The sequence below is a fragment of the Carassius auratus genome, chromosome 4 (assembly GCF_003368295.1).
Source record: "Carassius auratus strain Wakin chromosome 4, ASM336829v1, whole genome shotgun sequence".
Taxonomy (NCBI): domain Eukaryota; kingdom Metazoa; phylum Chordata; class Actinopteri; order Cypriniformes; family Cyprinidae; genus Carassius; species Carassius auratus.
The window spans coordinates 28,439,176-28,467,073 of record NC_039246.1 but is presented as its reverse complement, the minus strand read 5'-3'; the positions used below and the strand labels follow the sequence as shown (position 1 = coordinate 28,467,073).

At 37.3% G+C, this 27,898-nt stretch overlaps 3 protein-coding genes across 5 annotated transcripts; all 3 read right to left on the bottom strand.

The window, feature by feature from the left end:
* Positions 1–6: 6 nt before the first annotated feature.
* LOC113065313 (glycogen [starch] synthase, liver-like) lies at positions 7–12,309 on the bottom strand. Its single transcript, XM_026236547.1, has 16 exons — positions 11,975–12,309; positions 10,805–10,986; positions 9,772–9,963; positions 9,378–9,563; positions 7,591–7,735; positions 7,379–7,496; positions 7,155–7,275; positions 6,922–7,028; positions 6,593–6,652; positions 6,406–6,484; positions 4,852–4,965; positions 3,392–3,518; positions 3,209–3,304; positions 2,900–3,063; positions 1,703–1,783; positions 7–673 (listed from the first exon to the last, which is right to left on the bottom strand). Exons 1-16 carry the CDS (start codon positions 12,093–12,095, stop codon positions 461–463), a joined length of 2,106 nt encoding a protein of 701 aa, XP_026092332.1. The 5' UTR covers positions 12,096–12,309; the 3' UTR covers positions 7–460.
* Positions 12,310–14,429: 2,120 nt separating this feature from the next.
* Positions 14,430–19,639, bottom strand: LOC113065294 (L-lactate dehydrogenase B-A chain-like). Of its 2 annotated transcripts, none has more exons than XM_026236533.1 (8): positions 19,621–19,639; positions 17,287–17,422; positions 17,009–17,126; positions 16,644–16,817; positions 16,173–16,346; positions 15,876–15,993; positions 15,164–15,287; positions 14,430–15,033 (listed from the first exon to the last, which is right to left on the bottom strand). In XM_026236533.1, exons 2-8 carry the CDS (start codon positions 17,413–17,415, stop codon positions 14,866–14,868), a joined length of 1,005 nt encoding a protein of 334 aa, XP_026092318.1. In that variant the 5' UTR covers positions 17,416–17,422; positions 19,621–19,639; the 3' UTR covers positions 14,430–14,865. The 2 variants fall into 2 exon arrangements, with proteins under 2 accessions (XP_026092318.1, XP_026092324.1); XM_026236539.1 differs by lacking the exon at positions 19,621–19,639 and adding an exon at positions 19,048–19,246.
* A 2,712-nt stretch (positions 19,640–22,351) lies between these two features.
* Positions 22,352–27,726, bottom strand: LOC113065263 (phosphate carrier protein, mitochondrial-like). Of its 2 annotated transcripts, none has more exons than XM_026236521.1 (8): positions 27,361–27,726; positions 27,085–27,232; positions 26,074–26,201; positions 25,809–25,988; positions 25,523–25,704; positions 24,261–24,433; positions 24,007–24,117; positions 22,352–22,919 (listed from the first exon to the last, which is right to left on the bottom strand). In XM_026236521.1, exons 2-8 carry the CDS (start codon positions 27,212–27,214, stop codon positions 22,756–22,758), a joined length of 1,068 nt encoding a protein of 355 aa, XP_026092306.1. In that variant the 5' UTR covers positions 27,215–27,232; positions 27,361–27,726; the 3' UTR covers positions 22,352–22,755. The 2 variants fall into 2 exon arrangements, with proteins under 2 accessions (XP_026092306.1, XP_026092303.1); XM_026236518.1 differs by having other exon boundaries at positions 27,085–27,229.
* Between the last annotated feature and the right edge of the window lie 172 nt (positions 27,727–27,898).

Sequence of the window (27,898 nt, the reverse complement as noted above, 5' to 3'; positions counted from 1 at the left end):
TGAAAATGCTCTTATTTTTGTTTTAATTAATACAGTATTTCCATGATATTGTCACTATAGCAATTTCAATTAATAAGTAAACAGAAGAATTAACCTTTTTCTGTCTTACTATTTGGTTTGTCCTATTTTTGCTTTAATTACAGGAACATTTGAGTTGTATGAACTCCACAAGTTCACGTCAAATCTGACGAGCTTTGATGGCAGCAAGAATCTGTTCAAATGAGTCCACGTGGATCAGTTATCATTAGCCACAAGTTTAAATGGGTTATTAAACCTGAGTATCATCTTAGACTTTTGAATGCCACTGTGTGCTTAAGAAATCTTTTCATTCATAAATTGGAGATACTTGATCAATAATCCATTCAAAAGCTGCAGTCAGACAAATATAGCACATTCTCAGAGGGCAGGAGGTGTAAATATGTCCTAGAGTCTGAACTACTGGAGCAGGACAGTGCCGATCTTAATTCCCATTTTCCAGCGGTTGATTGCTCTTACCCTCAGGCTCTGCACCCAGAGTGAATGGTGCCTTGATGTTCTGCCTGTCCCTCTCCGCCTCCTCTTCTTCATCATAGGTGTCGTCATCTTCCTCATCGCTGTGGTGAGGGGTGGAGTGGAGGGAAGCTGATGGGGACGGAGGGACAGAAGCAGGTCGGGGGTAACGGAAGCCTTGTGTCTGGAAACAAAAAAAAGATTCAGTCACTTATAATAGTATTAAAAAAAAATAAGTCAAAATGACATTGTTTATTCAGTTATTCGATACCTATGCCACCTTTATCTATGTCACTTTACATTTCTGTGTGTGTATTCTTAGTACATGTAGATGAACTGTGAGTGAGTGTATGGCGATCAAAAGTTTGAATGGAAATCAAGTCATCTTCCTGTGCAGGTAAATGTTATCCTGTCAATTAAACTCGAGGGTGAAGCTCAGCAGCAGTTCATCCTCATCACTCTGGAGCGTTAGACGTCACACATACATTCAATAACACCTGATTAGCATGAGATGAGGTGGAACACGGTGGATGTGAAGTATTCGCTCCACAGCAGCATTAACCTGTGATGCTGACAATGATTTAATGGTATTTGATGATTATGAATGATGTCAGATATAAGCATTCTTTAAGGCAAGGTCTAGTTTAGTGATTTTTTGAAGAGTTTATTTGTTTAATACACCAACAATGTGGCCCAGAGAGATATTCAATTATTATTTTTTTACATTGTCGAAAAAAAAAAATCTAATCCCACAAGCCCTTGAAATGCATGTACTTTAAAATGTAATTTATTCCAGTTTTGACAAAGCTGTATTTTCAGCATCATTACTCAAGTCTTCAATATCACGTGATCCTTCAGAAATCATTCTGATTTGCTGCTCAAGAAACCTTCCCATTGATATCAGTGTTGAAAACATCTGTAATGCATAATATTTTTGCAGAAACTGATTTTTTTTCAGGATTTCTTAATGAATAGATAGAAAGTATAAAAGGTAAGCATTTATTTGTCATAAGTATTTAAATATCTTAAAAACCATATCATACTGACCTCAAATCTTTCTATGGTTATTGTAATGTATCTAATATAAAATGTCCTTGCCCTTTTGGGTCACATAGCTTTCATAGAGTGCAGCAGTCTATCATGTTCTCATTGTCAGTGATAAAGGAAAATGACTGTGCATTAATGTGCATCTGAGAGAGTGTGAGAGGCTTACCGGTGGGAGGTTAAGATGGTCCATTTTGAATTTACCAGGGAAGGATCTGCTGAGGGCCAAATGCCGAGCATGCATGTAGAACTAAGCAGGGAGAAACAGTTCAATAGTGACAAATCTCGGAGGGTTTGACACGTTAATATACATGACAACGTGTTTGGTTTTAGTGGAATAGATCTGCTGCACTGCGGCGGCAGTAGCAAGTAGCAAGACTTGCTTTTGCCAACACTTCCACAACATGCTGCTGTGAGCATGTAGGAAATACTGCCGCTGCACATATAACATATATGAAATAACCCCCATATATACACTGTTGAAAATATTCCGTAAAATATACGATAAAAAACCGGCAGCTGTGGTTGCCAGAATTATACCGTAAAAAATACGGTAAAACCGTTTTTGGTTTAACGGTTTTATACCGTAAAAAATACAGTTACACTGTTGTAGGTTTAACGGATTTACTTTATATTTACTGTTTAATACCATAATTTAACTGATATAATATTAATATACAAACTTATAGAAGTACTGAAATCTGTTTTGTACCTTTGTATTACACTGATAACCACCAAAAGCAGGTGGTGATGAGAGAGTCACGTGGTGAAACAAAGCCCATAACAAGTAGCTTTTAAATAATTTAGTTAAGTTACATAGAAGGTGCACGGTGTGATTCACACAGTCACTAAACACCATCATGGTGAGACTCATTAAACTGAAATATGCAATAAAAATTAATTTAACAACATTTTATGTAACATACAAACCTAATAAACATAACAGATGAGAAAAAATTGAGAAGAAACATAGTTATTTCAAAGAAAAAACAAAGAATTCTGGGAACGTAAGTTTACGGTTTTTCCCTGTAAAGTTTACAGGAAATTACCATTAACCAGTAAACAGGTTTGTACTGTAGCATTTTCACAGTTCTTTACCGTTAAAATCACAGTCATTTTTTACAGTGTAGCATACATTAATCACCCCGGAGCAGATCTCTACAGGTGGAGCTGGGGAAGTTGGAGGGTTTCTAAAGCACACTGCAACTGCTACAGCAAGCACTCGCCAAGTATTTCAATGTTAAGCAGCAAGCTCATTGGCTGCTGATACAAGAAGAGCCAATTAGCCATGGTCATGTCAGATTGAGCTAGACCTATCAGACTGCGCCATCTAGAGTTTCTTGACAGAACTTTGGATGACACTCACCCGTCCGAGGTATCTCCAGTCCAGCAGGTCAGAGAGTCTCTCCGTGCGGTTGCGTTGGATTATGCGCTGTCTACGCGACTGCTGGCAGAATGAAAACATGAACTGAGTCAGCTGGTTACACGACTCATCCGCAGAACGGAACCGCCGGTCCACAATGTAGATTCCTACAACACATATGCAGATCCAATAGCATAACTAGCTGAGCCAGGTGTATTAATTGAATCAGTGTGTCATATCAAAGTCTAATTTAAATAAATCGATAATACAAATAAATGATTAAGCTGTGCAGACAGTTTCTTATTCACTGACCATATTCAGAGGGGTCAGACACATGTTCCTCCATGAAACACCCAAACCCAGACAGGTTGGTAGTCACGCTGGGGATGCCCATGACGGTACACTCACCTGAACACAACGAATTACAGATGATGATCAGAAAACCCCCAAAACCTTTGAAATGGAGTCATATTGTGTGTGTGTTCTGTGTGAAACCTGGAGTGTAGCCCCATGGTTCGTAGTAGGATGGAAACACTCCCAGATGGCAGCCGCGCACAAACTCCTCATAGTCCATGGGCAGCAACGGGCTGGTGGAGGACAGGAACTCCGGATGGAACACAATCTGACATAGAAGCAATTAAAACAATGCGGGCGTTCATAATTTATTATGAGTAATAATGAAAATAAATACAATTGTCAAAATTAGGAGTCATGAATTGCCTTTTTTATTCTTTTGTACTGTTCTCTGAGGTCTCCTTATAATGTTATCAAGATTTTTACATGTAAAAACATTATAATTTAGAATAAGCTAACAAGGGTTAGTTCACCCCAAGATGAAAATTATGCCATTAATTACTCACTCTCGTGTCGTTCCAAACCCGTAAGAACTTGGTTCATCTTCAGAACACAAATTAAGATATTTTTGATGAAATCAGAGAGCTATCTGACCCTCCATAGACCGCAAAGCAACCAAAATGTTTCCAGGTAAAGAAACGTTGTAAACACAGCTGTAAAAGAATCCATGTGGCATCAATGGCTCAACTTCAGTTTGGTGATGCTACAAGAATACTTTTTTTTTGCGCAGAGAAAACAAATATAACAATTAACTCAATTAACCATTCTTCTTATGTATTTAGCCATTTTGGAGAGTACCCAAGAACGTATTGGACATAATTAGCGTTGTTTACATTCATGGGTAAAGTGTGTGCATGAATGTAATTTGTGTAATAAGCATTGTCTACACTTAGGGGAAAGCGTGCATATGCATTGTAATACTCTTTAAAATGGCGTAAGATGTGACTTGGGGGAGAAGAATGGTTGAGTAAATTCTCTTATTTTTTTTATTTTTTTTTGTCTTAAAAGTATTCTCGTAGCATCGCAAAACTAAAGTTGAGCCACTGATGTCACATGGACTGTTTTACAGATGTATTTACTATGTTTATGACCTTGGAACATTTTGGTTGCGTTGCTATCTATAGATGGTCAGATAGCTCTCAGATTTCATTAAAAATATCTCAATTTGTGTTCTGAAGATGAACCAAGGACTTAAGGGTTTGGAACGACTTGAGGGGGAGTTATTAAACACTGAACAGCATCTTATTTTCCAAGCATCTTTATCGTTTGGTTTTATGTGTAGACCTACTTTCGCCTCTCTTGTTGTTTACACTACGTGTGCAAACCAGTGGGCGGGGCTTAACAGGCATTGATGTAGAAGCAGGCATTGAACTTCTGTGGAGGTGGTGCTTATCCACATTATTACATCATAATATAACACATTCCACGACCTGTCCTTTTGGCACACTGGCTCTTATATTTTCGAAAGACCAAGGAAATTAAAAAAAAGATTTTCCACAAATAAAATGCATCATTATTGTGAAAACCCTGTGAGAACCCTGCATTTTAACAGATTTTTTCATTAAAATCTACTGGCATCACACATATAGATAACTACGCACCTTCACTCTATCATTGCGTCCATTGAAGAGGCCGATTCGGCGGATGTTGCTCAGGATCGGGTCTGTGGAGTCGTCCAGCATGTTGTGAGTTGTTACTGGAGGAAAAGTGTGTCTCTGTGTAGAGCAAATGCATGGATGCAATTGCACGTTAGTGTATTTGACAATGGAAGAGCATGAAAAATTAGCAAATAAAAAAAATGAAGACAGTCATCCATAAGCATGATTAAAATAAAAAAATAAAAACAGTCATCCTTAAGCATGATTAAAATAAAAAAATAAAAACAGTCATCCATAAGCATGATTTAAATAAAAAAATAAAAACAGTCATCCTTAAGCATGATTAAAATAAAAAAATAAAAACAGTCATCCATAAGCATGATTTAAATAAAAAAATCAGGTTGATCAAATTTGAGTCATATATTTTCTCTCCATTGAAAGTCGATAATAATAAAAAAATAATTATCTTACTATGAAAATTGGCTGTCTTCTCTGCTTCTGTTTCTGCTTGCACCATTTCAATGGTTTGTATACATTACTTTTTCTATTAAGTTTCAGAGTCTAGGTAACTCTTATGAAAAGATTAAATGGACTTTAACCCTCCAGAAATAGTAGACTAATTTCTTACTCTCATTCCTTCTTATAAACCAACACCAACGCTAACAGATCAATATCTCTTCCCGAAATCTTGATACCCAGATAAATCTAACCGGAGTGGCTGTATATTGACTGGCTGCTCATAACACTGTCATTAAAAAGCTGTAGAATAAATCTCAGTAACACATTAAATCGATTGACTGTAGTCAGTCAGGAAACACTGTTAAATATGCCACTAAGCTCTGTCATGCAAGTATTCCAGCAGAGTGATTCAGGGGATTCCACCTCAGATTTACAGCGGTGTAGTGTGTTGATATTCCCTATAACCCCCGGCCTGACCTTTGATTAGAGTCCATTCATAAAAAACATGCAGACGAGGATGAATGAAAACCCCTCTAAGAACGCTTATTAGATCTGAGATGTCTATCTTTAGACCCATATCCTATAGTTTGTCCTAAAACAATGATTAGGTGTTGCCAAAAAAGAAAAATAAATATTAACTAGACTGTAATTTAACAAAAGGGATAATACAGTATCATCCTGAAGGGGTTAAACAGATATATTCATGTATTCATGAATAAAAATATATAAAGACCCATTTAAAACTACCTGATTAATGTTATAAAATGTTGTTAAATGTAAGGAAAGAATGTGATCCATTTCAAATGCTGACTAGTGTATATATTAACTATACACTTACTAATATATGTGTGTGAGTATTGTACCATACTTAAAATAATCATCGTCTTGTTCAATACAAAACTGAATTCTGGACACAGAATTATTTGCGGAAGTGTAATACTCTAAAAATTTTTTTAACCCCTAACCAGAATGTTTTAGAAATTTCAATCCAGTGAAGCCTTGAAAACACAATAATTGCTCTAAAGTCTATTGATTCATTTGCATCATTTTTAAATGTGGCCTCTTGTGATATAATAACTGTGCAACATTTTGTCTGACCTGAGTTGCATAAATGGCCCTCTTCATGATTGTGAAATCATCTCTGTCCAGGATTTTGCTAATGTCCGGGATCTCACCCCTGTGAATACAGTAGAGCTTCATTAGAGGAGGTCCTATCTGAAAATAAATTCAGTTGGCTATCTATTTGAGTCCTGTTATTACAGCTCTGCATGAGGAAATCACCAACCTTAACAAGCTCTCATAAAGCCTTTTGCCAAACTTCTCCTTCACAGACTGAGCGGTGTCCCTGAGAGACAGACGAAAGACATATTTGAGAAGTCTTACACACTTAAAGCCATCTAAAAATAAAAGGCATTTCAGGATCATGGCTGCATTTCATTGCCTAATAAATAATATTAGTAAAGCTAAAGGGAAATCTATTTCAGTATCAGGGCTCTACTAGTGCTACAAGATATGAAATGTAATATTTTCTTTTTATATTATTGTTGTTACTATTGTTCATATATAAAAAGTCATTAATTCCCTGAGACTGGTAATGTCAAAGATTATACACACCACAGCTGCTTGCGTACAGCCTGTCCTTTAAGAGACTCCACGTTGAAGTTGTTGGTTTTGGCAGGCATGATGAAAAACACAACCACTGTAAAATCATTCTTATGAACCTGTCAGCCAGCGTGAGCACAAACACAGTCAGGAATGAACATCTTTTGCTTTGAATGCTACTGGATTATTTCAGTTTGTGAAGAAACTACAGGTGTTTCCTAAAGTTTTGCAGTGACTGTTCATACCCTTAGCAAGTAGTTTAATCTGGACAGAGATTCAAGAAACAGGTCTGCTCCTTTATTAGAAAACTCATATCGTCCTGCGATGAAAAAGAATAAGGTCTTTTCCAGATTGAAGTCCAGATGGCTGTCAAAGAGAAGAGATTTTTTTTTTTATTCTTACTTTTTATTACATTTTTTGCACAAGTGAACAAGTATGTGTTATTGCGAAGACAGAAAAGAGCTCTAACCCATAGAAATGTCCCCTTACGAACTCCTGGATTTTGGCTTTGTTCATTGAGTGCAGGTTCTGGAACTCATGCATGGCAGAGAACTTCCTAACATTCAACCCGTTTGGGGTGACCACATCTGCATGGACCAGAAATACAAACATGATCTTTTCAACTTGATATATTCAGAAGCAAACAAGAACAGATGAGGTGATTTGTAATGCAGGTGAAACCTGGTTGTCTGTGGAGCATATGATTGGCCTCCACAGCTGTGATCTGGGACACGGTGGTGAAGACATGTGCACAGTGTACCGCGGCTCTCTCCAAACAGTAACGATGGTAGATCTGTCTATCTCCTGCCTCCTGATCTATGTTAAACTGCATAAAATAGATAATACAATGAGTTGGAAATGAACAATTGTTTGAAAAGGGAAGGCTATGGACTAATGTTATGCAAAGGCCAAAAATCATTTTTGCAACCTTTGCTGAAATCAAAATTTACAAAACAAAAGTCTCAAAGCTTCCCCTCATCAGCAGGTGAAGGAAGTCTCTGTAGGACCAAAAGGCAAACTCTTCAGCCGTTGAATCATAAGATGCTGTCAATTATTCTGGCAAACCCTTGCAACCTTCAGGCATGATGACCTTTATTCTCCCCACACCAGGCCCAATTATCACTGCATGCACCCACACCTGCTCAGTTCCACCTCTAATAAGGGTTTACTACACCAACCAACTTGAGTGATTTCTGTGGGACACACTTTAAACAGCAGAGAACATGAGGGATGTTGTATTGTATGTCTTATGTCTTTTGAATAAAGCTGTAAAAATTGTATAAAGCTGCTTTGACACAATCTGTATTGTTAAAAGCACTATATAAATAAAGCTGATTGACTTGACTTGACGTATATATCCCCAGGGCTGACCAGTGGGTTTATGGGGCCCCAGGCAAGATCATTAAATTGGGGCCCCATTTTCATGATCTTACCAACACTAATATATTAAGAACTAAAACCAAAATCACTAAAAATATGCACACTGCATGTTACTTACAAATCAAGTAATAATCAAGTAAGAAAAAGACATGTATCGTTCTGTAGGATGGGCTGATGCGTTATATCCCAGATAGTGTTGGGCTAGTTGGGCTAGTTACTAGTTACAGTGTTGGGCTAGTTGGGCTAGTTACTAGTTACAGTGTTGGGCTAGTTACTAGTTACAGTGTTGGGCTAGTTGGGCTAGTTACTAGTTACAGTGTTGGGCTAGTTACTAGTTACAGTGTTGGGCTAGTTACTAGTTATAGTGTTGGGCTAGTTGGGCTAGTTACTAGTTACAGTGTTGGGCTAGTTGGGCTAGTTACTAGTTACAGTGTTGGGCTAGTTACTAGTTAAAGTGTTGGGCTAGTTACAGTGTTGGGCTAGTTGGGCTAGTTACTAGTTACAGTGTTGGGCTAGTTACTAGTTATAGTGTTGGGCTAGTTGGGCTAGTTACACTGTTGGGCTAGTTGGGCTAGTTACTAGTTACAGTGTTGGGCTAGTTACTAGTTACAGTGTTGGGCTAGTTACTAGTTTTAGTGTTGGGCTAGTTGGGCTAGTTACTAGTTACAGTGTTGGGCAAGTTGGGCTAGTTACACTGTTGGGTTAGTTGGGCTAGTTACTAGTTACAGTGTTCGGCTAGTTACTAGTTACAGTGTTGGGCTAGTTGGGCTAGTTACAGTGTTGGGCTAGTTACTAGTTACAGTGTTGGGCTAGTTACTAGTTACAGTGTTGTGCTAGTTGGGCTAGTTACAGTGTTGGGCTAGTTGGATAGTAACTGTAGTATTATTACTGAAATATTATTAATAATTAGTTACACTAGTTACCGCAAAAAGTTATATCATCACTGTAACTAGATACTGCCCAACACTGATCTCAGACAAATAAAAGAACTAGTTATAATATGTAAGGGGCTTTTGAATATTGTGTTGAACAGTGAGGGGCCAAACAGGTTGAGAATCACTGGTGTACGGTGTCAAAGCAATCTTCACCTTGTCCAGGTTGTTGTAGAAGTCTGCATTACCGGCACACAAGTACCGTCCCAGTAAGGTGGCATGTGTAGTAAAAATAGTTGCCAAGGGAATTTTTCGGGAGCGGCTTAGTACAAGTCCCGTCCCAGCCTGCCACTCGTGGAAATGAGCAATTACATTGGGCTTGTCCTGTAGTTGGTCTGTTAACTGCAGATGAAGACAAGACCGGTTAAACCTCAGCACATTACTCCATCAAACATTTCAATTTTCATCCCAGAAAGTTAGCATACACTACATCAATTCTTGCTAGGATAGACTGGAAAAGTACAGGTGAAACTACAAAATGAATCCAGTGTATTCCAGGCAAGCAAAATCAGATAGTTTAGTGTGGTGTTTAGAAAGAGTGCTTCTTCACCTCCTTGAAGAACCAGGCCACAAGAGAACCAAAGATGAGCGAGTCGTTGGCCTCCCTGTCATGATAGGGTAGTCCGATGCTGCACGCGTTCCACAGATCCCCCTTCCAGCGGTCCAGGTTCCAGGCAGCGGCCCCAATATCAAAGAGGATGACGTATGGACTGCCCTCAATCAACCAGCGGCCAAAATGCACCTGCATGTAGAGAGGAAGTGAAGGCAAAAACCATACTAATGAAAACTGTAGGTGGTTGTCTCTGTCAAATTAAAAATCTGTCAAATTAAAGGCAACAGAAAAAGAGTGACTTGCTGTTACTTAATATTTATATATTATCATAGTATTATTCATGTTTTTAATTATCTAATATTTTTAGATTTTCAGTTTGTTTTTAAATTGAAAGTTTTAGCCATTTTGTTAGTATTATACACATATCTGTGATTAGTACTTATTTTAATTCAGATGCCAAGTAAACATTTCTTTCTTTCTGTTGTTTTGTTTCTTTTTTGAAATATCAAAAAGGCGTGTGTGTGGTTGTGTTTGAAAATTGATTTTCAAAAATTGCTTTGTTCAAATTAAATTTTTTTAGTGCTTTCAGTGCAACAAAGGCCCTGTTGCTACTATATACCACAACCTAAAGGAATTGTCACATAAAAGATACTTTACATAAATCCATAAATCAATCAATCAATCAAATCTCTGTGTGTCACTCACACAGAAGAACACACGCAAAATTATCGATTTCCTCTCTAAAGTGATACTCTGGCATCATCTGCTGGTCAGAATGAGACCAAGACAAAAAAAACAAAAAAATTTAGACACACTGTTGCATACATTTAAAAGCTACTTTTTTTCTGTCTAGCATTAATACTATCATTTGATACTGATACAGCAGGCATGTCAATGCTTGTTTTTGCCAGCTTTAAAACATTTTTTAATTGGTTAAATGAATACAACCCTCAATAAACTTGACCACGGTCTACATTGGAAGCGTGATGTCAGCAACCTTGAACGCCACCAATAATCATGTGTGCAATACCTGGCAACCGTTGTTAATCAAGGAGTCCATAGCAGCTTTGATGGCTTGGTTTGGAGGTTCACATTTCTCCACCTGGGTCTTGAAGTTGTGTTCGTAGTACGGTCCCATCATGATGTAGTTCTCTCCCCATTCGTCCACAGTGATCTTTGCTTTAGTCTGAATAACAGTGTATATACCCCCAACTGAAGACAGACGCACAGTTGTGAAGGGAATCAAATATTTATGAGAACAGGGAAGATTAACAAAATAAAAAAGAAGTTCAAACTAAAACAGTTAAAAAAAAAAAAAAAAAGAACAGATCTAAGTCTCAAAAACCTGACTATTGATCTGGAGCTTAATGGTTAACCTGCTATACAGCCCCACTGATGCAAGAGTATATGAATTATGCTTCATGTTGAGCGTTTTCAAGCTTTCTGATAATGGGGTGAACAGTTGTGAGGTCAAATGAATTTTTGGGGGCCAAAATCATATTCTTGCTAAGGTCATGCAATATTATTTTTATGAGCTTGGTAATGAGAAATTGTAGAATTCAACATTTTTAAAGTGATTCTTCATTATGGTCACTTTTATTAATGGAAGTTAAAAAACATTTTAATTTGTGTACAATGAACATATGTGTCCCAGGTTATTTCCCCTAATAAAATTGGATATAATATCCAGCACATCTAAAATATAATCATTATGTGGTGGAAATGAAGGTAATGGTAAAGCACATGGTCATTTTAGAATAAGTCAATGCATATTTCTCTACCAAAGGCTAATCTCATACCTAGTATTTTATATCAAATACATATAAGAAATATAATTTTCATACCTTTTGACAAAACTCTCTCTCTCTCTCCCTCTCTCTCACACACACACACACGCACTTTAGATTTACAATATATAGTTTACAAAGTAACATAATATAGCACACAACCAAATAGGCTGTTTGAATATTAATATTTATGTTATAAAATGGCTTGTATATCTGTCTGGCAAAGGTTAATCTCATAGCTAGCACGTATCATTAATACAATCAATTAAGCTATTATATTCATATAATTTGCATTATTTCGAAAAACTGCTTACACTGGGAAATTATGCACAAAAAACGAGATTACATAAATTAAAACAATTACAAAACAGTGTGTTGCATAAATTGTAACACACCGTGTTGTAGGCTCTTACCCTTGTTGGTGACTTCCCACGAGACCTCAAAAAGCAAGAGGTCTTGCACAGGTAGGCTTTCCTCTTCCCATAATGGAAGTCCACTTAATGATGTTATTGACAAAGATCTGGACAGTCGCATCTCACAAACTCTTACAAACCGTTTTTACCTGTCGACTGCTGTTGCAAATGCGGAATGGGCTGAATTACTATTATTGTGGTAAAAGTAAAGAAGTTAAAAGCATCTAAACAACCACAAATACTGTTTCTCTTCAAGTTAATGGAGCGCCTGGAGGTCCTGGACACACTGTGAGCTGTTGCTCTCTTCCTCTAACATTTAGTGAAGTCTAAAAAAACCTGTACGTGCACACTGTGAACGCATGTCTGAAGTCCACAGAGATCAGGAGAAACGCCACAGCAAGTGCACATGCACCTAGTACATATTTCTCTTTTGCTCAATCTAATACTTCTAAAACGCAAAATACACATAAGTTAAGCAACCAATCCCAGTGGCTTTAGCATGGAAAATCCTTAAAATACTTTTTTTTTTTAAAGAAAGGAAAAAAAGAATTTAATAGAATAAGAAAGACAAAAGTAAATACACAAGTTATGACGCACGTCTACATGTGTTTGACGTTAAACTTCTGAACGACAACATTTGCTATTTGTTTTTATAAAGAAAATAGACTTTTTAAAGGACAGTCCGGAGTCTATGTTGCATTGAACGGGATCCATTAAAGTTCATACAAAAAAGAATTAAGCTCTTTAGCAAATTACAAAAGATTGAAATGCCACATACAACCAAAACATTGCTGACAGAGAGATCAATAATTTCAATGTATTTACATTCAGGACGTTAGCAGTATCACGAAAAAAACTTGAAGGCTGAGGCTAAAAAGCTCTTATCAGAGCACCATCACAAACCATTTTGCATAATTCAAACCCACACCATGTAAGATAATGTATTATGCCAGGAATATTTTCTTGTTGTTATGATATCCAGGCATGATCTTATTACCATGGCAAGACGACAATGAAAATTAACTATATTATTCCACAAGGCACTGAAAATGACTATGATTGTACACCATTATAGTGGCTTCATTCATTTATGTTTTCCAGGTACAAGCCCTTATTTTACTTTCATATCATGTTTTCCCTGGCACCGAATGAGAGAAAACCCTTATTAAAATGTGTGATGGGTATAAAACCACACATAATGTGCTTTTGGTGGGTCTTTGCAGCAGAACTTATTTGAATAATCGCAGTGGATTTCAGTGTACAATTTACCACAGGATTTCCAAGAAAAAAAGCTTCCATTTTAACATTTAAAATGCTCTGGATGTGGCTAAAGGGAGGTCCTATTTGCCACAGACACTCATACATGTAAAATAAGGTCAGAGGATGTCACCAGCAAAGCTTTATATTGAAGGAGGACAGCAGAGCATGGGTTTGTTCACTGAAGAGAGAAAAGCTCAGCTGTGCTCCATAAAATTTCCAATTCAGCAGTTATGAAAATCAAGGCACTGATTCTCTTCATGTCTGCAATGATCTGTCAGTCCACAGCTTTGAGAGCACCATTCACTGACATGGATACATCTGAGCCCATTCCAGGTAAGGCTAATGCTTTGTAATCAAAATACAAATGAAAGCTTTTTAGAAAGGGCACTGAAACCGATATCTTACTTTTCAGACTCCAAGCAGCACTATCTCTCAGTGGAGCGGAGGCAGTTTGACGAGCCCAGCGCTTCAGACGACGCAAGACTTTGCTTTTTCATTCAAGAAAAAGACGATTCGAGTCATATTTCCTGTAAACATCGATTAACACGAAGTAAATTCAACTACAACCCGTTTGGGCTGCGCTTTGGGAAGCGAAATGAAGCGACTACTGACACCGACAGACCCAAACACAAGCACCTGCTGCCAATGATGCTGTACCTGAGAAAACAAACAGGAACTTCTTGAAAAAAAACGATCGGAAGGATTCGGTTTGCTTGGTTGAAAACTGTGGGTAATTATTTCAGGCACGCTTTGCCTGTTATTATGTTTTTTTTAATTTCTCAATCATGGAATTTTATGGCGGACTTGCATCACTGAGTTACTGTATTTGTGCAATAAACGTTTTATTTTGTTTGATGGCTTTAAGTAAATCAGTAAATCATACGATTGTTGACGGGTTAAGTTTTTGAAGTCGACTCAAAATTAATAAAAAAAGTTTTTGAGTGTCTTAAAATAATCATTTTTACTTACAGATATATAAGAACGTTGACAAAAATACTGTAATTTTCACTTATATATTTAAACGTCACAAATAATACTTTTTTAAAATGACAATAATATATATATATATAAAACTATGTTGTATAATTTGCACATTTATTTTTGAAAATCCAGTAGGTTACACAGCTTATGAAAAAAAAAAATACACAAAAGTTGTACAAAATATATGTATTAGTACTCAGAGACCACAAAAACAGCCATTTGAAGTGATTTATTAAATTCATCTTAGACACACTCACATGACCATCACTTACAACATGATTCAGAAGAATGAATACATTTGTATCTATCTCACTTCAGTCCTGTCTCCTCTTGACTTAAACAAAGACCAGAGAATGTTCCCTAATGATCTCACTAAATTATGTCTAGACAAGAGAGGTGTTGGTTCTTTCTTTATTGCACACACAGAGTGACTTGGTTAACAAGTGCAAATGTGAAGAACCAAAGATGTTTCCCTTTGATCATTCTCTTTAGAAGAAAAATGTCAAAATAATGAAAAATAAATTTCAAAAGCAACCGTGTCCAAAAGCAAGTGAGAAGAAAAGACCGTCACAGAGTTAGAGAGAGTGTAAAGATACTGAGGGAGTGTGAACAGAGACAATGAAAAGAGTGCATGGTGTCCAGCGGTTTATCTACAGGTCCTTCAGGTCTGTCTGGATGCCCCACAGAGTGTCGGCACTCTTCTTCAGCTGAGCGATTTCGTCATCGGTCAGGGTCATGTTGATAACGCTGCCCACTCCGCTGCTGTTCAGCACACAGGGCAGGCTCAGGTACACCTCGTCGCAGATACCATACATGCCCTACAGACCATACATTAGGAAACTTAAGTGATCACTATGACAAAAATTCCTGATTGCTTCATTCAGTACAGTTCTGTGATATGGAGGAGAATGTCTCTATGATGTTAAACTGAGTGTAAACTCCTCTCACCTTCACCATGGTGGAGACAGGGTGGACCCTGCTCAGGTTCTTCACCAGGGTCTCCGTCAGGTCGGCCACACTGAGACCGATGGCCCAGTTAGTGTAACCCTTCAGCTTGATCACTTCATAAGCACTAAGAAAAGATGGCAGGAACAGTTGAATGCAAAAAGCGAATTTGGATTACAAGCCAAATATCCCAAAGTGTCCAAATATCCCTACTATAGAAGCAAAAAAAAAATGCTCTGAATTTATTATTAAATATACAAGTGGGCGAATAGCACCTGGCTGGAAGAGATGGAAATGCACATCTGATTAACAATAAATCTCATAAGACCACAGGAGAGGATTTGTGAATAATAGTGAAACAACATGGTAGCATTTCCAAATATTATTCATACTACATAGAACAAACATTTTAAAGGCTGCAGAGTAAGTTTAAAACGAAATGTAGTACCTATTAGAAAGTGAGTGTAGCTTAGCTACTTTTTGGAGATGTTCTCTTTGGACTGTTTTGGGTAAAAAAAAAAAACCTTTACAAAACCTCCTTGTGTTTTAATAATAAAAAAAAGATAGGATATGGGTTCGAACATTAAAATTCTGTCTGAAACTTATTTTTTATTCACCTTCTCAACAGCACTGTGGCTAACAAAATTTATTAATCCATATTCCTAATTTCCAGACAGTCAGATAACAGATCCTATGTCATAAGATTGTGACTTACCTGTCCACTACCTCCTTGTGAACTTTCTTCCAGTTCTCGCTGTCTTTATCTGTACCAATGTCAGGGTTGAGTTTCTGCAGGCTGACTCCAGCAACATTAGCTCCGCTCCACACAGCCACTGTGAAACACAAAAACAGCACTTTTAAGAATCAAAAATGCTGTCAACGACTGAAACCGTGTCACCTCATGCAGCAGCAGTTCACATTCATCCATTTTAATATTCGTTCTACTAGCACTTCCTCCTCTCTACACCCATTTTCTCTCATATTTTCCTCTTCATTCAGCTCCCTCTCTCACCGCTGGAGTCTCCGTGCTCTCCCAGGATATAGCCGTTGAAGCTGCTGGAGTGGATGCCCAGTTTCTCGGCCATGATGTGGCGGAAGCGAGCAGAGTCCAGGTTGGTCCCGCTGCCGATGACACGGTGCTTTGGCAGGCCGCTCAGCTTCCAGGTCACATAGGTCAAAACATCCACTGTATGAACACAGAGACCACCACAGTTACTATCAATTCACTACGGGAACCTGAAATGCACACATTTAGAATGCCATTGGTTTTTTTAGAACCTGCGCGATACATCTGTGGCTGAGATATCATTTTCCAATTACTAGGAAAAAAATACAGATCATAACATTTCTACAAATTAACTCACATAACATTATTTGTTGCATCTGTTTAGACAGTGTCATTTATTCACTTTGGTTGTGGTGCGGTACTGCAAAACTAAGCAATTCATTAAAAATTAAGCATGTTGTGAGTGTGTTGGCTCACCTGGATTGGACACCACGATGAGGGTGCAGTCAGGACTGTATTTGACGATCTGAGGGATGATGTGTTTGAAAATGTTGACGTTCCTCTGCACCAGGTTCAGTCTGCTCTCACCCTCCTGCTGACGCACTCCGGCCGTCACCACCACGATACGGGAGTTAGCGGTCACAGAGTAGTCTGTCGGCCAAATAAAAATCATAAAAAACATACACTGCCACTCTAAACTTTGGATACATAATTAACTTGCATGAAGGCACAATCTGCATTTACCACTGTTCTATTAATTTTTACAGGAGAAATATACTTAATCTGATCAAATAATGTTATTTTTAAAGAGTCAGTCCCATGCAATAAAAAGTGCATCCCACCCTTATCAGCCACAATCTTCGGGGTCTTGAGGAAAAGGCTGCCGTGTTGCAGATCCAACATCTCCCCCTTCAGTCTATCCTCCACAACATCAACCAAAGCCAGTTCATCTGCAAGCTCCTACAAGTCAACATGAATCATTAATACTTGAAATACCTGACACAATTTTTTGTATAAAGGTGTGGTCACAGGTGAAGGCGGAGTATTCGCATAATCTTCATGGGGAATGTTTTTGCCCTCAAGTGAACTCCCAATCGGGATAAAAATGAGGGTCTCTTACCCTGAGCAGGATGCTGACGGCACAGGCCATGCCCACCTGCCCCACGCCTACAACTGTGACTTTGTTCCTGGGGGGCTCAGCGGGGCCGCTGGCCAAAGGGGTAATCAGCTTCTCCATTACTGAGGCCATGATCTCACTGGAAGAATGAAGCAGATCATGTTCACTGTTCACAATGCAAACTACTAGGAGCATACAATGAACAATAGAAAAGATTAAAGAAATTACAGGAATCCGTGGGGTAAACGTTAGCGGTGTAAAAAATGGCTTTAATCTCGCCGTGTCAGGCACCAAAGCTGGGTCAAGGTAACAAGGTCACCCTCAATGCGTAAACCATTACTCCATACTGAGCAAATTACCCATATCCTGAGTTAAAAGCAGAGGCCCACTCAGTAATATAACTAGCCACCGGAGTCAGGTCATTCTGCCCCCTTTGCTAAATCTAGACAAACTGAAGGGAGTGTGAAGTTTCTTCACATGGAAGTTTATTTATTCAATGTGTGTTCATATTAGTCAATTTCCAAGAGAGAGAGAGAAAAAAAACGATTACTGATAAATACTGACTGTAATTAATAATATTCTGCATCTAAGAGACTTTTAGATTACTTATGCAAACAACATTGTAGTTTAGGTTTAGACTCTTTAGAATTCCATCCAATCAAGTTTATTACAGTTGACTAGACAAACCTAGTTAAGACACCACCAGACACAGTGGCTTATGAGCATGCAAAACCTGACACACACACACACACTTCACATGTGACACTAATCCTCAATGGGATCATGGAGATTATGTTAGACGTTAGATATTAAGATATTATCATCTAAATTTATGTTAGGTATTGCCACAATAAAATGTATTAGTGCAATTCTCCCTGGCCATAACACGGTTACAACATAACGGTCGTGCTTTTATCTCCAAACCTTATCTTGAATCGCTTCTGCTAATTAACATAACTCACTAGTGAATGAATGGAGAGCCTGTCATGATGTCATATAATATAATTACAACAAAACTAAATTATATGTAAACATTTGTTGTGTCATAATTAAAATTTCGTGATATGTATTAAATATTACAAACATTTAAATATTGTATAGCAAGAGAAAAAGACTTCATATTAAAATGTACACATTATATTTAAAGCTAAAATAAAAATACTTTAACAATTAGATTAGAATATTTACTCTTTTGATATAGAGTAGCAATTATATATAGATTGTTGCCATTTTGCACACAGAAATCAACATTAAAAAATAAACCCTGTTATGACGCAACCGTCCTTATGACGTCCTTGACGATTCAGAAGCAGCGATTGCGTTCGAAAACAAACAATAAATTGTAAAATCACGATGGTAATCGAGCTGCTCTTATTTTAAGCGTCTCGAGTTAATCATACATTCGCAGTTTGGCCTCCCTCCATCGGCTCTTCCTAAATAAGGCCAAATACAAGTTCAGCGTGCTCTAGGTTCCTCCATGTTCATGCATGCACCGCACACGCGTCCTTGGCTGCTCATCTAACAATTTAGAACGGAAATACGATAGTTACTTCACTTTTAATGGAACTAAAATCGTTTAAACATCGAGATGTGGCGCACGGAAGCGTTGAAATCATCACTAAACAGCATTTATCCGCCACTCTTCAGTTTCAAACGACCCTGCTTTCATCGCATCACGACGACAATCGTTCTACACTTGCTGATCGAGATAATTTAACTGAGGCATATGCGAAACAATAAAACCCATTCAAACCATATACCTACATTTGTTACAGGAATGTTAAATAAGTATCCTTAGCTGCAGGAAGGCCGGTGAGAGTCGACGAGCACCAGAGAGAGAGAGCGTGCGTGCGTACGTGATCGCGAGACTCGCGGAGGAGCAGGATTTGAGCGTGCGGCGCTACGCAGAGAGCGTATGACCTTCTTTTACAAGTGCATGCGATGCCCTTACTGACATGAGGAATATGAGCACGACAGACCGGCCCACTTCCCCTTTGAGAGTTATGTCGAGGATTTCGTTGTCATCATAAAAATACTTCCTCTTTACTGACCTTGCACAATAATGGCATCTGTATTAATGCAATATATTCCACTTATTAGAGTCGTATCCCGATCAGCATGATGCAGTTAAATGTTACAATGAAAACATTGCATTGAGCTTTCAGTTGATGTTGGTTTGCCCAATCGAGTCGCTGGAACTACATGGAGGGGTTATATGTGTTATGAAACCATGACCTGTAAAGGTTTTGAGCTGCCTAGTAAACACATCCAGATGCGTGCAACAAAATACGTGAAACTGGTGGTAACTCAAAACATATTAAAAAAATGCTTGCCTACCTTATGTAAAGTGGACACACGCCTATCATGAGAAAGCAAAGGCTGAAATAAAACAAAACATGCTCTAATTTTGAAAACTCAAAAACAGCATGATACAATAAATGTATTAACTTTATTTCATTTTGGAGCCAGACATATAGATAGAGTAGATAGAATCAATGTTTGTGCCAATGTCAACTCAGCAACACAGCCGTTTTGCTTCTCATGATCAAACAATACTTTCTTAACTCCTAAATATGGGGACCAATGAGGCTCCTGTTCCTCCCATTGGATTGTCCAATAAGAGCATTCATCAGTCTGTGACATTTGAGCAGCCTTGACAGCAATGTCATTATTTGGCTAAAAGGAAGAATGTGTGTATAGTTATACATACATTAAACAAAGGAAAACAAGCCACTATAACAGTGCCATTATAAAAACAAGGAAATTCAAGATTCTTCTGTTTACTCTGCCTCATGTTGTTCCAAACTTGTTTTACTAAAATGAGTGATTACTCGAAAATGTACATCTTGTGTTCCACAGAATGAAGTAAGTCCTACAGTTATGGAATAACATTAGGTTGAGTGAATAAAAAACAAATATTCATGCTTTCCTTAAAGGCAATCGAGCCGTCAAAGAACGCTTAGCTCACATGAAGTTTATCTAAATTGTGTCAATCCTGCTAAATTTAGATTTTTGTACTCTAAAAATAGCGCTTTGTCAATACCAAAGTACAAATACAACCTATCATCTCACTGAAATTAGTTATCAGATGCTAGTTGAGAAATTTTAAGTTAAATAGTTGCCATGACTGATAAATGTATTTAGTGTCTAAACAGTGCAATGAATGTAAACATCATGGGTTCATCCCTCACTGCTATAATTCACCTCATTTATTCCCACCAATCAGTTAGCACAAACCCAACACCCATTCAAACAGTAGCCAACCACTGGCCTGCCATTATCAGAGAGAAAGAGAGAGAAAGAGAGGTTTTTCTGAGGGTAATGAGGGCAGCTGAAACATGGGAAATGAATAGGATTTCTTCCATAGTGACGTCTTGACTCCGAGTTGGCAAAAAGGAAATATTGATATAAGTTTTATATATACATTCTTCTTAATTATTAAGACCTGTAATGGATTTTCCAGTGCCTAGACTCTTCAATCCCTCCCCTGGAATATTACAGTGGCTGCCATTCCTTTGGTTATAAATGAACCCATGTGACCCGGTGAGAGGACTGCATACTATTTCAGACTGACCTTTAGGAGACAAGGGCTGTGATAATAGAGGGAGACAGACATATTAGCTCACACTTCCATGCACAAATACATAGAGGATGGTATTTGCTGGTGAAGCTGTATGGATTTGATTGCTTCTTTTGGCCTAAATGTTCTGCGTTTATTGCCTTACGAAGTATTATAAAACAGCTGCTTGAACCCTCTATGCACATGTTTTCACTAAAGATAGCCAGCTGGACTAACAGTATTTTATGTGGGTTTTGATTCATTCGTTCATTCTAGTTTGTATGATTTATATACTAAAAGCACAATGAAATCATGTGCTTTTAACACACTTCTGATGGCTTGATGCTGCATTACTCTCTAGGGAGGTGAAGGTGCATGTGGAGCCATTACAGTGTGAATGCATTTGTGGAGTAAAGGTTACAGGGAATTGCCACTTGGAACCCTGTGACCTTCAACCCTCAGCATCAGGGGCCTTGGAAGCAAACCAGAGAGCATTCATTTCTCAGAATTCAACTTCACGGCTCTGCCACTGCAAACCACATTAACAACACAAACCAAATGGGATATAATGACAACAATAGAGCACACAAACACAGACTATCCCCATCCATCCCTCCCTCTCAAAAACTCATCCACTCTCACAAAGACGACCCAAATGTAGACCCACTCTTCGAAGTGAATGACCCCTCTCTGCTTGGTGTTCCTCTGATAGGAGAGCTGTATTGAGGTCACGGGTCACTATTTTCCTGTTGCTTACATCAAGCTGATGAGAACAGAAGAGGACAGAGAACGCAAGGGCATTGTGACATCACAATGAGACAGGATCTGTTCATCACTCTTACAGGCCACTCAAAGCTATCGAGACACTGTGGGGAGCACATCTCTGAATGTGACTGAAAAACGCTATGAAACATTCAGAAATGAAACTGAGAAGTGTATTCAGATGATATTCCAGATCAGGAGTTTCCATCTTGTTTGCCCTTTGATAGCAGAACCAGAACGACCTAAAATGTTTACTTGTATTTCTCATGTTTTTTTTTTTTTTTTTTTTTTTTAGCATTTAAGATTTTTTAAAGATCATGTAATTGTTTTATTGCATTCTAATTCTGTATGTTTTTAATTATACAGTTTTATTTAATTGATCTTAGCATTAGCAATATGTATATAATATTATGGTGTTTATTAATGTTTTTTATTCGTTTTTATAGTATAATATAATAATCATTTATATTCTAGTTTTCATTTTCAGTTAAGTTAAAATTTTAGTAAATTTTTTATTTGCTTTTTGTTGTTGTTTTAAGTATTTTTTATATTTTTGTTTAGCCTAAATTTGTATTTAGTTTCAGTAAATCTAGCCTAAACTAGTCTTTTATTTCAAGTAGGTGCTTACATTTTTTAGTTTTAAGTTTTTCACCTAACATTATTTTACTTCAGCTTTATTTTAATTAACAAAAACATTTTAATTTGTTTTAGTTAACGATAACAACAATTAAACCCTGTTCTGTTGTATAAAAATAAGCCTATATATTTAAACCATATATAAAATATGTGCATATAACATTCCATAATTTCAGACATTTTTTTATAATTCTACACATAATGACAAAACACTTACATTTCAACAATTCTATTTCTAGATGATACATACAATAGTCTTTGTGGATTTAGTTAGTTTAGTTACATATTGAGAGCAAAATAGTTTGACAAAACTTCAAAGTCAACAGATGTTTAGTGTGTGATTGATTTTACTCTAATATTCATTAGTGACACTGGGAGCATGTAGTGATCCTTCAATAGTGCTTTCTTCAATGATAAACACCCAAGAGACTGTGGAGTTTATTGGTTAAGTGGTGAATGTGGAAAAATCTTTGCCTTTATTTAGTTATTCAGGATACTGTTGATAAGAAAGGAGTCTAGTAGTCCAGGAGACCCATCTTCCTCTTAAGGGACTCGGGCATCTCAGGGGGCGGTGGACGGGGCAGACGGAAGTACACCTTCACGGAGTCGTAGATGAACCACTGGAGAGCGGTCAGTGTGCCAATCATAATGATTCGAGCAAAAAGACCCTTCCACACACCTGGGAGAAAAACATAGCTCATATGATCATACATTACACAAATATAGACCTGTTACTACGGTGCTTAGATCTCACGACACGCAAACATGCCAATAATTAACCATCTGAGATAAAAGAACAAAATGAATTGGTTATTTTTGATTTCTAATGAGATCCCTGTGATACTGAGCTGATCTAATGGGAATGAGTCAAGGAACAACAGCCTCCTCTTTTGGTGATAAAGAGTATAACACCCATCCGCAACCTCAGTGAAATGGTGCTTCGAAGTCTAAAGGTTTTTATGAGCAGTTTATGAGCAATATAATAACATTAACCATGTATAAAAAGTTTTTAACAATATCATACAAAGCCATGCTGAAGATAAATGCCTGAATAGCTTTCTGTCTTTTGAGGGCAATATTGATATAGTATAATCAGTGTTTAATTACCGTAATAAAAAATACATTCTGCTAAACACAAATCAATCAGTCTACCACAGGGAAGTCTTTTGACATAAATTGCAAATGCTACAGTATACATCTGTATCTTTTTTATTTATTTATTCTATGATAATGTTTAACTGGGTATATGATATGACATAGTCTAAAAGTTGCTTATTTAATATTGTTTGTCACAAAAATAAAGATCAGGCAAATAACAAACTTTTTTTCAGTTGAAATCGTCCACAAATTGGTCATGTAACAACAATGTTTTCTAGGAATAGAGCTCCGAATAACCCTTACTAATGTGACAGCAATGATGACAAAGAATAATAATTGCTATTTTTAATGTACGTCTTTTTGTTTGGTCAGTTGTGTTATTCTGTGGTGAAATATTATTTTATAATGGCCATTAAAGTGTATAATCATGGTTTTCTCCCATCTATGCTAGCCACTAGTCTTTTCTTCTTACATAATAAAATAATTCCAAATCAGTATTTTATGTTTATGAATGTATTTATTTAGTAAGTAATCATGTGATAAGCAAGACAGTGTACAGTATGCTGGACGTTATGGCAAAACAACCCCCTCAGGGTTTTTGTTTTCTTTGTTATTTGATCAACAGCTGTTGACTGTTAAATGTTATAAATATGCATATGCATACTCACCTGCGGGTCCCAGCCTTTTCAGCACCTCTACAGCTGAACTGCCTTTCTCTTTGTTCAGTACAGACACCACAGAGTCAGCGGGATGGGACACCACAGCACAGAACACGCCAGCTGAGGACAGACATACAACACAGCTTAGAATTATTTATATCATTCGGGGCAAACTTAAGCCGGCACTCTCTACAGAGAAATATCATGCTAAAAAGGTATGTCTAAATGTTTCTAAACTTGTATCTAAGGGCCTAACAACTTACCAATATAACCAGCAACAAAGGTCACCACCAGCTGCTCAGGTTTGGAGCACTCACTGCGTGGTTTCGGTACTATGTACTTGTACAGCATCTCCACGGTTCGCTCGAAACAGGCAAACTTCATCATGGTGTATGGGATCTGCCTCAGCCACAAGGGATAAACACCTTTATAGAACCTAGACAGATAAAGCCACAGACAATTAAGACTCCAACAGAGTCCTCTCAAGGGCCTCATAGGTGCACTCTTAAAAAAAAGTACAAAAGAGGGTTTTCACAGCCATGACCATTTTGGGTACCCCAAAAACAGTGAAGAAATCTTAAGATAAGTATATTTTTGCAAGTGTGGCGATCTGAATCATCTAAAAAAAGTTTTTTCAAAGCACCTGTAAAGGTTCAATGAATATTACATTTTTGTCATAGAGCTATTGACTATTATTAAATAAGTGTAATGCACTCTTAAAAGAGAATGTAATTTTGGTGTAGTTTGGTCAGACTTAACCCCCTACTAGTCTTTGGTCATTTTATAATTTTATACATTTTACAATATATATATATATATATATATATATATATATATATATATATATATATATATATATATATATATATATATATATATTAATTGTTATTTTATTATTATTATTATTATTTTTTTTTTTTACTTCTTCAGAATGGTACGAAATTAGATTTTTTGTGGCACTTGATAAGTTAAAAAAGAAAGGTTAAAGGGTCCCTTGGGATTTTCTTGGGTAAAAATGACCGTGATAGGAAATAAATTAGAAATATTGAAAATACAGAGCAATTTTTGGGGGTCATAATCTAAAAATCAGCCACGATCATTATCAAAGTCTTTGATAATGACTATATACATTCAAACACAAAACCTAATAATCATAAACAATTATATCTGAAAATACTCTTATAAGCAAATAGGGCATACACAGAACTATGTATATATAGAACAATATTGTTTTATACATTATATAGCCCTATATATACTTTTAGAAAATACTTTTGCTTCATTTTAACTTAATTTATTAATTGGAAAACAATATAAATTTGTTTATATTAATACAAATAAAATTTGTTTTGCATTATTTGATATAGAAATAAATAGTGTATAATTTAGAGGTAAATATGGTCTAGTACCATGAAATATGTATTAAATATAGCAAAATATAGCATTCATTTAATTAACAACAACAACAAAATCTTATTTGGTCTCTTTAGACCTCTGAGGATTGTAGTGTGAAGTATCTACTCACGCTTTTAGCCCCTCCTCATCATGCATTTTGGGGGCGCACTCTCTGAGGGTGTTAGCGTAGCCGGGCTGCGTCTGGATGCGCACTTTGCATGCTTCCATAGGAGCCAGTGCAATATCTGCGAAAAATTCAGCGCTGGCAGATGCGGCCAGATACACTGATGTCCTCCACAAATAAGCATTCTCCTGCTCACCAGACCAAAACAAACAACAGCAGTCATCATAAACATATATGCAAAAAATATGTGTTCTGGGACAGTCTTTTTTGTATCTCCAAAGCAGAGACTCACCTCTCCAAGCATGTCATTGTACAGCACCTTAAAGACTTCATAGAAACCAAACTTGCAAAGCCCTTGCATGGAGTAACCAATGAATGTAGGAGCCCACCCTTTGCCCAGACCCCTAAAGCCATCCTCTCTCAGGGTCACTGAGAAACCATTGAAGATGGACTTGTACTTAACCGGGTCCACCTGGAGGAAGTCAAAACCATTAGGTAACCTCTTTAGTTTTTACATATATAGTTTTAAAGTTACATTAGAGAAGCAAAACCAACACCTGTATGCGGCATTTAATGAGGTCGAGGGGCACGACTGCTGTGTGTGTGAGACCACAACTCAAAACCCCACCGAAGCCGCAGAAGGCGTAATATTTATTTGACCCATATTCACAGCTCACATCTGCATCTGGGGAACAAAAAGAAACCACATTTAACATCACAAACATCAATATTGTCTGTGTGAGATAAAAGAGAGGAAAAATACATTGAGCTTAAAGCCAAATCAATGTGTTTGGAGCCCAAGGAAGTGAAATAAGATGGTGTTCTCAGTGGCACAATCATCACAGATGTAGCATTGTATGAACTGAGAATCAGCTGTTCGTCTCAGTCTGATCCAGTTTACAAATTCTGAATGATTTAGTCACATATTGTGCCTTTCTCGAGTGCAACTTGCAGCAGTTAACACTAAATAACTGAAATAACTATTGCAAGACTGCAGGAAACTTTATATATTCTTTACAAACCATTAAATCTACAATCAGGATGATTTTGCATGCTTTATCCTCATTCACTGTAATTGGATAGAAGACACCACTTAGCACAAACATTTCTCTCTCTGTGTCCCAAGGAAGAAGGGCGAAAGAAGTATATAATTATATTTGGGTCAACTATTCTTTTAACAGTAAAAAGGTGTCCTTCATGTTCAAGTGCAATGTTTTCTCGAGAAAAAGTGTCTAGGAATTAACAGTCAATTATGACAAGGTAAAGTCTATTAGCCCTGAGCCCTGAGGTTAATTCTTTACGAATGGAATGACGTGCATTCTGACAGTCAGAGTGCACTTTAAATATAGTATAGTCACAACACCAACAATCTCTCCAAAACTCTTACAAAAAACTAAACAAAAAAACAACCTAAAAATACTAGCAAAATAAAAAATTCAGAGGACAAAAAAAGAATTAAAAAAAAAGTTATAAACAGACAAAAAAAAAAAAATCATCTATTTTGGACATAAGTATACTACTTTTTGCAACCAACTTTCCAATTCAGGAGGTAAAGAAGAACTTCTTACCATCATAAGCTGCTGCAGCAAGTTTGCGCTTTATCTGCAGGCTCTCTTGTTGCTGATCTGGTTTAATGGAGAAAAGAGGAGCCTGGAAAGGGTTCGACCGTGCCAGCTGTGTTATGGTAGTTGGGTACATTTTCACCAGGGTTTACTGCTGAAACGGTCAGGTGACAATTAGAAGCAAACAGAAGTTAGCCTTTCTCGCATACATTGCAGAGAAACAGAATTTCTCTCTCATTCAAGTTCTTCAGAAATTCATATTGAAAGATGTGGTGCACTCACACGTCAGTTGTAAAGAAACGGCGCCTCCTGGGTGCATCAGCGGCAGGCGAGTCTGAGACATCAGATGACCTCAGACTAAATCACCCTGACCTTCTGTGACGTCATCACACGGAGTGAGCACCAATCCATATGAAAGAGGAGTTATGGGCCACACTAGCATTCATAGAAATAAAAAAAACACACATTTATCAAATACACCACATTCATTTGCACCAACTAAATTGTAGTAACTGATGGTTGAGTTTCACTGCAAACCTGAACTCGTGATAATGTGTGTGAGCTTATTACGCACAGCAGAGGCTGGTGTAAGGCGATTAAACTCAATGAGAAGGTCTATTCCTGGATCCGAGCACAGGGCCGAGCGGTTATATCCTCATTACCTACAGTATACCAGATCAGAGGGAGGTCAGACTTTCCAGTGTCTCTGTGAAGAACCCGTTCTCTCACCCTTTACAATACAATTAGTTAAGATTTAGGTTCATCATATACGGTGTACAGACACTTATACAAATAAACCAAACTGAAATTGATGAGGTAA

Bases quoted from the DNA above. Each gene is read 5' to 3' on its own strand.
- LOC113065313 (XM_026236547.1), bottom strand. From the start codon at position 12,095: ATGCGACTGTCCAGATCTTTGTCAATAACATCATTAAGTGGACTTCCA. The intron at 9,564-9,771 runs GTGAAGAAGCAC...CTTCATCTGCAG, and splicing joins TGGCCTGGTTCTTCAAGGAG to TTAACAGACCAACTACAGGA. The intron at 6,485-6,592 runs GTTGGTGATTTC...CTGTATTCACAG, and splicing joins CTTTATGAGAGCTTGTTAAG to GGGTGAGATCCCGGACATTA.
- LOC113065294 (XM_026236533.1), bottom strand. From the start codon at position 17,415: ATGGCCTCAGTAATGGAGAAGCTGATTACCCCTTTGGCCAGCGGCCCC. The intron at 15,288-15,875 runs GTAAGTCACAAT...ATCTTTTCTTAG, and splicing joins CACAAGGAGGTAGTGGACAG to TGCTTATGAAGTGATCAAGC. The intron at 15,034-15,163 runs GTGAGAGGAGTT...TATGGTCTGTAG, and splicing joins CTGTCTCCACCATGGTGAAG to GGCATGTATGGTATCTGCGA.
- LOC113065263 (XM_026236521.1), bottom strand. From the start codon at position 27,214: ATGTACCCAACTACCATAACACAGCTGGCACGGTCGAACCCTTTCCAG. The intron at 26,202-27,084 runs GTAAGAAGTTCT...TTTGTTCCCCAG, and splicing joins TGCTGCAGCAGCTTATGATG to ATGCAGATGTGAGCTGTGAA. The intron at 25,705-25,808 runs GTGAGTCTCTGC...TCTGGTGAGCAG, and splicing joins ACAATGACATGCTTGGAGAG to GAGAATGCTTATTTGTGGAG.